The 10,592-nt window shown below is 41.9% G+C and overlaps 2 protein-coding genes across 2 annotated transcripts; one reads left to right on the top strand and one right to left on the bottom strand.

The window, feature by feature from the left end:
* Positions 1 to 242: 242 nt before the first annotated feature.
* LOC142954314 (ceramide kinase) lies at positions 243 to 6,689 on the bottom strand. The gene is made up of 13 exons (XM_076095280.1): positions 6,175 to 6,689; positions 4,825 to 4,914; positions 4,457 to 4,594; positions 4,235 to 4,363; positions 4,066 to 4,129; positions 3,810 to 3,955; positions 3,651 to 3,725; positions 3,377 to 3,529; positions 3,019 to 3,124; positions 1,945 to 2,048; positions 1,362 to 1,558; positions 966 to 1,279; positions 243 to 764 (listed from the first exon to the last, which is right to left on the bottom strand). The coding sequence occupies exons 1-13, from the start codon at positions 6,299 to 6,301 to the stop codon at positions 650 to 652; spliced, it is 1,758 nt and encodes a 585-aa protein (XP_075951395.1). The 5' UTR covers positions 6,302 to 6,689; the 3' UTR covers positions 243 to 649.
* An 835-nt stretch (positions 6,690 to 7,524) lies between these two features.
* Positions 7,525 to 10,307, top strand: naa10 (N-alpha-acetyltransferase 10, NatA catalytic subuni). The gene is made up of 8 exons (XM_076095306.1): positions 7,525 to 7,701; positions 7,860 to 7,958; positions 8,084 to 8,142; positions 8,241 to 8,286; positions 8,415 to 8,530; positions 8,694 to 8,738; positions 9,555 to 9,639; positions 9,735 to 10,307. The coding sequence occupies exons 1-8, from the start codon at positions 7,681 to 7,683 to the stop codon at positions 9,819 to 9,821; spliced, it is 558 nt and encodes a 185-aa protein (XP_075951421.1). The 5' UTR covers positions 7,525 to 7,680; the 3' UTR covers positions 9,822 to 10,307.
* Positions 10,308 to 10,592: the final 285 nt, after the last annotated feature.

The following is a 10,592-nucleotide window of genomic DNA, read 5'->3' on the forward strand; positions in this document are numbered from 1 at the left end:
TTGGTCATCCTGCCAGTACTCAGAGGGCCGTGGGAAGTGCAGCAAAGACAGACATGTATTTAAGAGACTTGTCTTCTGTATCCCATAATAATATCATGATCTTACAGGTATGGTAAGTTATGTTTGGATCACACTAGAAAAAAAATAGGTCCCACTGCACAATTATTTATGTACAAGTTGTTGTTGCTCTTACTATGTTTCGAATGTACACTAATGTTGACAACAATAAAGCACAAAATGAGTCAGGTCAGTCTTTTTTATTGACTTAAGATGTTTTTTTTTGTCTTTTAACTTCTGTTGACATTCCCAATGATTATATTCTGTGGAAGCTCAAGTGAAAATAAATAAAATTCCCAAACCACAAATTGCATACAAACACTAAATACCCCCCAAAAGATCTGCACTACAGATAAGTCATCATTTAACAAGTCTCTTAATAGTGTTTTAAGTAGAAGAGTTCAACAAGCACACACTCATTTAAGAACAAATACTTTTTTTTTCATTATTGCAATGAGAAAATATGTAAAAGTACCTGAAATATTAAGAACTCTTTGGCCATGACGGACTGCAAGGCTGTCTCAGTAAATTCACAAACTTGCCTAACATGTCCATCGTCACTTTTCCCTCACCATTCAAAATGTAGGTAAGACTATTTGTGTAGGGTGTATCCACTGTCACACTTGTCATTTTCTTCACCGCAGTTGTGCACGGCTGCTCCGTCCTCGATACCCCTGGCATACAGACGCACCAGCTGGCCGTGTATCCTGAGAGAAGTGAACGTGGTTAAAAATGTTGCTGCTGAGAAACAATCATCTTTGCCACCTGGCCACCATTTTGTTTTGTTTTCTGTTGGTAAATGGCTGAGCTGAGTTGCAACAAAGTTACAACCAGACATTCATTAAAAGGATAATACAGTACCGTGTGAGAATACACTAAACAACACATGGATGCTTGAACTCTCTTACCTGCAGAGCATCTCTGTGGTGGGCAGAATCTCTCCGTCACAGTTCCACACTGACGCAGCAGGAGCTTTGCTGCAGCACAGACCACACAAGAAGGGGGTCGTTGTTTTCTGCTCATTTGTCATTTCTCGTCCCGTGCCTGCCTCTGCCAGGCTCACCTGAGATCCACTCCTGCTTACTGTCTCAATGTAGCCCGTCTCTTCATCTATCCCACCACTCGACCCTCCGATCTCTTCATATGCTTCTTCCTCTTTTTCGGGGGGGAGAGAGAAACGGACGGCCTTCACGCGATGCACCTCCACAAACGGCATGTCGAACTAAGAGAAGTGGGCAGAGAACGGGTCAAGCCATGTTCAAGCTTGCTAGCCCAGCTTCGGTGCAATGTGAAAGTGCTCATACCTGGTCCTGTGTGCTGGTGTGTCTGTAGAGGAACTTGAGGAATCCCAGCGGGTGAGTGTCCCATACCAGGATGAGGTCCCCTGTTCCGTCTGCGAGGTGAGCAGAGGGAGAGAGGCCCAGAGGACTCTTGGGGCACGAGCTGGACATACAAGTGAGAGACACACACCTGAACCTGCCCTCCACACTCACCCACTCGCCTGGACAAACAGAAAGAGAGGCATGATGCTACATTCAAAAACAAATCCCTACTGTACATCACTGCTGATTCTTAAAGGACCTTACTGCTGTTTTCGCATGTTTTCGCCCATCATGCACACTTTACTAGATTTACTTTTCAGGCGAGCGCTGGTTTGAGTTAGCGTTGCTTTGATTGGTTGGTCATTGAACATATTTCTGTTCTTAATGGATACTGGATAATGTCACCTCTCCAGCCCTCTATAAATGTTTCAAATAAAACAATCTTGCAATTAGCTTCATTTGAAGAGTTAACGAGCCAAAAACGCTACTTTAAAGTGTACATGATTTCTGCTAAATGGGCTTAAATATACAAATGCAGGACTTTTATGTGTGTTTGTGTTATTACCTTCTGCGTCACTACTGAACTGGTTGAAGTGGGAGCTGTACAAGGAGCCTGGATCTGAAGAGTGGGAGAAAAGTCTTTCTGTGCTTCGGGAACACACACTGCACCTAAACATACACACACGCAACACAAATTATTTTCACTCTGAAATAACAAGCTCCTTAACCTTGACACCCATTCATAAGAGCATTATAAACCTGGTGGATGCCTCAGACAAATACTGAGACAATGTCGACTCTAACAAGAGACAGAGGCTCACCTTTCCTCCGGATCAAGTTCCTCTTGCTATGGTTTCTACCCTCCTTAAGGTGCACCCAACACCTGAGTCCCTGCTGCAGGTGGTAGCAGTTACAGTGTCTCAAGCAGTGAATTTGAACCATTTTACTGGTGCCTTTATGACACTTTCTCTCTTTCTCATTAAAGGGGTTTCAGGTGTACAAGGTTAAAGTCACTCTCGTCCTCACACAGCTTGGATAAGCGTGAGGACTCACAGAAAGGCTGGGAGTAAGATTAGAAACCAAAAAATGTAACAGGCGTTCATCATTTCTGGAAATGTACATGTTCTCATGGGCTTCTTTCTTTTCATGTTGATGACACTTGCTATCCAGGAAGAGTCACTTCTAGGAGTTAAACAACTGGTAATTATGGAGAGATGCTACATAAAAACATCATTGTGGTGGTTTTGTTTACTTAAAGTTTGTTTCACCTCACATAACTCAGTCACAGTCACATAATAACAGAAACTAACACAATGGACAGTGATTCTCAATTCACACATATAGTCACCTCTGTGATACAGGAAGAGAACAGAAAAAAAACACACATGCAAAAAGTAAATACTATACTTGACAAATAACATTAAAGTGTAAATAGATAACACTCCCACGCTCCCAGATAGGGGTTGTGTAACAGTTGTAAGGTGTTAAAACACCTCCACATCACTAGAGTATGATCCGTTGTACACACTGTGATTTTCTTGCCTTTCCTTTTTTTTAAAGTTTGCTTTGTATTTATTATTTATTGCACTGTGTATACACCCTTCCTTGTGTAAGATCTTGTCAGTAGTGTGTGTTTTACCCTGAGAGGCAGCGTGTTCTATCTCTTGGGCTGGAGAGCAGCGGGTCTGCTGGTAGATACTGAACTATGCCTGCATAGCTTCTGTTGCTCAGGTACACCATAGTGCCTGGACAAAGAAGAGCAATATGGTTAGCAAAGAACACTTTGAAGAATATGCAGGGAATGTGGTTTTGCGACATGAAATGTTTTTTTTTAAAAGAGCGTGTGCACCGCATGAAGTGCTTTCATCTTAGTCATAGCGCTATTAGTGACAGGTTCAGGGTGAATTTTTAACTTTTAAGTGCAGAGAATACAACAGCATCGTATGTATCTCAGCGTGCAGTCATTTCTGTTCTCTAGATGAATCATCCGTCCACACCTGAATAGTCATATCGGAGAGGTCCCATCCAGCGGTGTTTTTCACTCTCCGCCAGTACGTCCCCGTAGAAGCCGTAACCCAACAGAGACACGGAGTAGCGCACCAGAGCAGAGGCATGATGCACTGAACACACATCCAAAGGCTGAGAGTCTCCTGCAAGGTATTGTGGGATATAAGAAGAACATACAAGCTTAACTATGGCGCTCGGAGTTTGGTATTTTTAAGAATTACATTGTTTTTCAAAAGAGTGAATTATTCTAATAAAAATCCTCACCAATGATGATGTGCAAAGCTGAAGTAACAGGGTCGATCACTCCAACTGTGGCATAGCACACACAGTCTGTCGAGCCTACATTAGATACATTAGAAGAGGATGAATGTGCCACTGCTCTAACTCCATTCGTTCATGAATTCCTAACAACTGTGTCCTTACCTGCAGGGACGATGCCAATATGGAGCGGACAAGGCTGTAAAGTGACCGTGGGATCATTCTCACAAAGGCCTGCCTCTTGTTGTGTCCGCCCAATCAAACCGTGAAGTATTTCGCTGAACATGCCATCCCCACCCACACACACCACACTGTTATAAACAAACACAAGAGTTCTGTTGTGAGAGCGCCTCCCAGAGAGCTTAGCTGTTATAATGCTCTCACACCACAGTGTTTACGCTGTGGTGATGATGGTTCTTACCCGTCAAAGCCTGTCAGGTCTTTCTTCAGGAGGTGGTCTCTGGCCTGGTTGGCCCGCTCAGTCACTGAAAGAGAAATGTTATAATAACATAGGCTGCAAGTCACTTTCATTCATTATTTCTTAAATGAAGTTAAGGCTAACTATGAGTCACAATTGTGTTGTCCCTTACCTATTACATGACAGCGGATACCAGCTAGCTCAAACAGAGGGGCCACCAGAGAATGGTAGATCTTTCTTCCTTTCTTCTTCCCTCCAAATGGGTTGATAAATACCAACAGCCTCTTTGGACGCAGCGGACCTGAAACATATATTTGGAATATTACAGATTGTTGCGAGCCATGTGGACTCTGAGGGAATTGAAAAAAAACAGTATCTAATCATCCATCCATACTGTGAGTTTTTAGAGCCGTTCTTAGGTGTTTTGTCCACTGGTCTCTGAGCACCCGACTGAGGCAGCTGAACTGGGTCCGGCCCAGTCTCCACAGTAACCCATAAGAGCTCCCACTGCTGCTGCGCTTCACGTAGAAAACTGGAGGTAAATGACAGATAAGGGAAACAAAACCATACTGTAAAAGCACCATATCAGGCATACGTTTGACTAAACTGTAAAGCTAGTGTGCTGTGCGCTTGTATGCAAATTACACATGTTCTCACATAGTTTTAAGCGCAATGGCAAAAGATGTGTAATGTTTCAGACTGTTCAGCATTGACTGTGGCCTTGGTATTTGTGATACCCGAGAGTCTCGCAAATGAACCCACCTGTGAAGTCTTTATCTGTGTCCTCGACGGACTTCTGGGACAGGATCTCCACGCGGCCCTCCTCCACTCCAATCACCTCAGCCACAGGTACTGAAATTTAATCACAGAGACACATACACACAACATTAACCTCATGTGGACATGCTTCTTTGAATACAATGTATGGGGTATTTTATTAATCACTGGAGAGACCTTCCTCACAGCTGATTGTTTTATGTGTCATAGCAGATGTCAAGGCATCCCAATTGGCTGCTCCTATATGCAAAGACTCTTATGGGCCTTTTTGTCACGTGACATTAGGAAAAGCACAGTTGTCACTAGTAACATTAATGATGACTGTTTTCTATCCAGCTGCTTCAGTTTCAGGGTTCTGATATTGTGCATGCTGACTCACTGGCACACCTATAAAGAGCGTCGCCATCATCCATATTATTAGTTACACCTCTTGATAATAATTGGGTTATAAACGACGGTTTGGAGCCTATGTTTTACACTTTGACTGTGTAAGAGAGATGAGGATGATACAGCTTGTTTGGAGCGTGAATATTTTTTAAATCAATTAAATTCAATGTAGCTTTAGTGGCATGAACGTTTTTAAAAAAAACAATGTTGTCAAAGCATCAAATTAAAAGTCAAAAGTATGCCATAATATTAATATGAACACAACATCAACGTAACATTGTAATTGTTATTTAATAATGTATATACAGTGGTAGTTATTTTCAACACGTCAGTATGTGTTTAAAAGGAGACACAAGTGTGTTGTCTTAAAGAAAACACTTTAAAAATGCCTTTAAAAACTGAAATCCCTTTGTTTTCTGTGCAGCAACAACAGATTCCAGAGTGCAGTTCTCTCTGTGTTGTGTGTGTGACAGCATGTGGAGCAGAGGCATTTTGGTGTTGAGAAAATATGCTCGGAAGTGTGTGAGTACTCGACAATCAGTGTTTTAGTCAAGTGTCTCAGCTAGTCGTGTTTCATGTTAGTGCTGTTTAACTTGTTTTTCACGTTTTCTGGTAGAAGCTATGGGATTAATTAAACCCTCCCTTTTCCAAATGACACGTAAAGTATAACACATATTGTTATGTTCGTGTTGTTTCCCAGGCTACTTCTACAAAATACATACTGTTTGTTTTACCATCATCAAGTTATGCCAGTTCTGTGCAGACAGGAAACAGGTTATGGCTTTTAACAAGTGTTAAACAGCAACAACGCTACTGCTGAGGTATTCCCCTGAGTGTGCGTAAAAGCCTTATTATTATATTCAGATATTATTTTTAAACAAGACCACGGGCCTCTATAGCGCGATGTTATAGATCGACTGATGCTTTGGAGACCAAAGAGACACCTACTTGTTTTCTTGCCGCTATTCTTCTTATCTACCTCGGTCCAGTTGAAATGCCAGCCCGTCAGGACCGCCTGGCATCTTTTATTCCCGACCCACAAACTTGACTCCAGCCTCAGATCTGTCTCCTCCATCTGGAAAAGCGCTTTTCATCCACAGCGTCGCTCTTTCACAGTTTCACAGAGAACTCTAACAATCACATTTAACAGTTGTAACTTTTGCATCTCTGAGTAGGAGCAGCAGGTTGACGATCTGCTGTCGCCGTCAGTCAACAACAGGTGTCTGAAACGAGAACGTTTTCATCTGCCTCTGAATTAATCCGAAGATGTTTTTTTTTTTTTTCAAGACACGTTTAGGATATGAGTCCTGTCAAATGTTGACGACGCCGCCTGTCACACGGGTGTTATTCTAAAAATATGCGTTTCCTCTTCGGTCCCTCCCCGGTGACACCTGCTCGATTTGCATGTTGCACTGCCGATTGGAAGCCAGTCAACGTTACTGAAGTATGAACAAGTTTCCAGTTATTGTGAGTGTTTATAGAAGTTGGTTATTTTTTACAGCAATATAAGTAATTTTATGGTTGAAAGAAGGATTGAATCTGGTTACAGTAAATTCTATTTAATTAGTAATTATTAGTAAAAGTATTATTATTATACCTTTGAGCAGTTTACTGGACAAGCAGGTAAAACTAATGATTCAGTTGTTTCTCAATTTAGCAATTATAAAGCTAAACGATGTGTTATAAAAGTGTCCACTTGACATTCAATCAGTAAGTGAAAAATATAGAAACAAGACAAACAAGAAAATAAACATTAGCCCCAACTTCCGCCCTCAGTGCACGGTGTGTACCCTGATCCCTCAAGTTTCCATCAGGTAGGCTACAGACTACTAAACAAATTCAGATGGCAGCTTCATTATAGGCCTATAGAGACCGGTGCCTTCATGCTGAAATAAATGTAAATTAAGAACCCAAGACTCCAACAGGGCCACAAGACCAGGTTAAAATGTGACCCATTTAGTTGATATTTGTACTTTTGTGGTGCACAGCACACAATGCAGCTGGGGTTATGGGGGGCCCCGGGGATCTGGGGCCCCACACAGTGATCCGCTTTGCCTGTTTGGTAATCCAGACTTGCTATGCTAGTTTGACGCTTCCTTTAAATGTATGTAAAGTGTACGACTATAATACACATTGTAATAACCGGGTTCTAATAGACGTGAGTGAATTCTTCAAAATAAAACTGATTTATGCCATGTTTTCGTGCCTCAAGCAAATGGTACTACTTTTATTGTGAAGTCCCAGCGCACACTGTGACCGGAAATGACTGGCCTTATTGTGGCACGCTCCTTCCTCCACTCCCCTCCCTTCCTTGCTAGCAAGTCGAGTTAGCTCGTTAGCGAGACAAGCTCTTTAAACTACTTGTAGTGTGATTATTATGAATTGATTGACCCTCGTGACGTTAGTTTATTTTATTTCTGTCTCCACAGTCCAGATAACAAGCAAACTAACAAAATGAACATCCGAAACGCGAGGGTAAGTGTGCTGAAACCCTTTCGACAGCCATGCTGTTTCTGATAACTATGCTAGCTAAGCTAGCATAGTTAATGCAGCCTGCCCGCTAGCGGTCCAAATATCGCTGACTAAGGGCTAAGCATTGTGTCATGCATCTTTCTGACTGTGTTTTTTTCCAGCCGGAGGACCTTATGAATATGCAGCACTGCAACCTGCTGTGTCTTCCAGAAAATTACCAGATGAAATACTATTTCTATCACGGATTGTCCTGGCCGCAGGTGATTCACTGTGCAGTTTCCCGTTTCCCGTTTCCCTTGTTTCTGCTAACACCGCTGCTCCTATGATCTAAAACCTGACAGTGTTTACGTTTGACCCTCGTTTTCTTTTCCTTTTATCCTTTCAGCTCTCATACATTGCAGAGGACGAAAATGGCAAAATTGTGGGTTATGTGCTGGCAAAGATGTGAGTCTGTGAATCTGTGACAATATATATATTTTATTTGACACCAGTTACACAAAGGAGATGTTTTATATGTTCCAAAAAACCTTTCTGGACTCTAGGGAGGAGGACCCTGATGATGTACCCCATGGACACATCACTTCTCTGGTGAGTCTGAACGAGAGACACCCCGTCTCCTCCATACATCTCCTCCAATCTTTATATTACATGTTTTATAGTACTGAGATGTTTGGCTGGTTTCAAAGGGCAACAAAACTCTTATCTTTGTCTTCCAGGCTGTGAAGCGCTCTCACAGACGTCTTGGTCTGGCCCAGAAGCTGATGGATCAGGCCAGCCGGGCCATGATAGAAAACTTCAACGCAAAATATGTCTCACTTCATGTTCGCAAAAGGTAAAGTCCACTGTTGCTCGCTGTGGACTTGGTTTCTCTTTGTTCTGTTGGGATGCATTATTGTCTGGGTTGTCCTGTTTCCAAAATGTTTAAGCTCTGACTGCGTGTGTGTTTGTGTAACCGTGTTCTCAAAGAACGTACCAATCTTTTCTCCCCACTGCAGCAACCGAGCAGCCTTGCACCTGTACTCAAACACACTGAAATTCCAGTAAGTTTCTTTCTGTGCCAACATTATATTAGTGTTTTAATTGTAAGGTACAGAACGTGCTCTTGTGATTTTATTACACAGTCAGTATGGCCATAGCCCGGCTCAGGTCATGGGTAGAGCTAGCCAATGAAGCAGTCTGATATTAGCTTATTCTCAGTCCATGAGAATATATGATCAAGAATCTTATCTTTCTTTTATTTAACACGGATAACAACAATTTGTTTTGCTCGGTGTGCCCCTTTTCTTTCGTTCTGACTACATTTTCATTTTGCCGCTGCCAGCACCACCCACTCTGCAGTACACACAGTGTGGAAAGCTTTTCCTTTTCCTCATTCATATTATCAGGCTCATTTAGGAACGGTGTTGTCTTGAAGACCTTCAGCTATTTTTGTAAAATTACTTTCTTCATGCCGACATTTTTCTTTTACAAAATCAACCTTCATGGATTCTTTTCAGCAATGTCGTATTGTCCTCACAAATCCATTATCAGTAGGGCCGTAGTCGTGAGCTCAAGTCCCCCCCCAACAGCTCCAGACACCAAAAACCAAGTCTCTAAATTGTTTCAATTATTTGGACTTATCTCTTGTTTATTAAGCTAAACTGTTGTTGAAATATATTTTCTGTCAATTTAGTTCTCAACATAAAGGTTTCAAAACTCTCAACAATGCCAGGAATTACAATTCTGTTGTGAAAACAAGCGCCCCTCATTCATTTATTTATGACTAAAATTAGTAACGTTTGAACATGTTACATCCTGAGCCCGGGCTTTATTTGTTGTGACTGCAACCAATTTGATACATTGTTGTTCCTCCCCAGGATTAGTGAGATAGAGCCCAAATACTATGCAGATGGGGAGGATGCCTACGCCATGAAGAGAGACCTGGCCCACCTGGTTGATGAAGTGACTTTATTTTCTACACTGACCTGATTTTCACAAGCTCCTTGTAACCTCGGGACCACGAGCAGATTCTAACTATCAATGTGTTCTGTTTTTCGTCTACATGCGCCGAAGCTGAGAAAGCCCGGAGTGCGTGTGACGGGGCAGGAGGCTCCGTCTGGCCAGAACCCGTCAGGATCTGTTGACCAGGAGAGGGAGAACGAGAGAGACAGCGGAGGAGAGAGCAAGGAGCTGAGTGAAGTCAGCGAGGCGACAGAAAGCACAGACGTTAAAGATTCTTCTTCTGATTCACAATGACCTAGACATTTTTTAATTCATCCCTAGCTTCCTCTTTTTATCCCTATTTGACAATATTTCTGGCTTTACAAACTGTGACAATCTGTGCGTCAAAGCCTTTCCCACATTTCCATCACTGGTTTTCCTTAAAACTTGCTTTCCACTGCAGTGATGAACAAAACGTCTTGGATAATGACATCGGGGTGTTACCTAAATGAAACTAAAATGAATAACTGGTCTAATTGTTTTTATTGGATTGCTGTTGTCATTACCAAAAGTCACACAAAGATCTGTGAGATTTAGAGAATTTAAAACAAGTTGTGCTTTTCAAGTTGTCTCAATCTGGTCTCTTAATTATTTAACAGAATTACTGCAAATAAATCTTTCAAATACTATTTCGGTATCACACTTGTTTCAATAAGTGATCATAAAGGCAGCTTAGTTGATTACTTCAAGTGGGTCAATAAAACATCTAAATATATTTAGTTAATACAACGCTAATTGTAAAGTGAGGAGCTTACTGATGAATTCACACTGCCACCAAAATTACCTCTGCTGGGCACAATCATAGGAGGTATACATGATCCATAGTTAAGGTTTCCATTGATGGTGAAAAAGCTGTGCGTGAGAGTGTATGTGTGTGTGTGTGAGAGAGAGAGTGTGTGTGTGAGAGAGAGAGA

This window comes from Anarhichas minor, unplaced genomic scaffold, assembly GCF_050575085.1.
Source record: "Anarhichas minor isolate MPS153535 unplaced genomic scaffold, ASM5057508v1 ptg000003l, whole genome shotgun sequence".
Taxonomy (NCBI): domain Eukaryota; kingdom Metazoa; phylum Chordata; class Actinopteri; order Perciformes; family Anarhichadidae; genus Anarhichas; species Anarhichas minor.

Bases quoted from the DNA above. Each gene is read 5' to 3' on its own strand.
- naa10 (XM_076095306.1), top strand. From the start codon at position 7,681: ATGAACATCCGAAACGCGAGG. The intron at 7,702-7,859 runs GTAAGTGTGCTG...GTTTTTTTCCAG, and splicing joins TGAACATCCGAAACGCGAGG to CCGGAGGACCTTATGAATAT. The intron at 8,143-8,240 runs GTGAGTCTGTGA...TCTGGACTCTAG, and splicing joins GGTTATGTGCTGGCAAAGAT to GGAGGAGGACCCTGATGATG.
- LOC142954314 (XM_076095280.1), bottom strand. From the start codon at position 6,301: ATGGAGGAGACAGATCTGAGGCTGGAGTCAAGTTTGTGGGTCGGGAAT. The intron at 4,595-4,824 runs GTGGGTTCATTT...ATTTACCTCCAG, and splicing joins CACAGATAAAGACTTCACAG to TTTTCTACGTGAAGCGCAGC. The intron at 3,956-4,065 runs GTAAGAACCATC...TGTTTATAACAG, and splicing joins GACCTGACAGGCTTTGACGG to TGTGGTGTGTGTGGGTGGGG.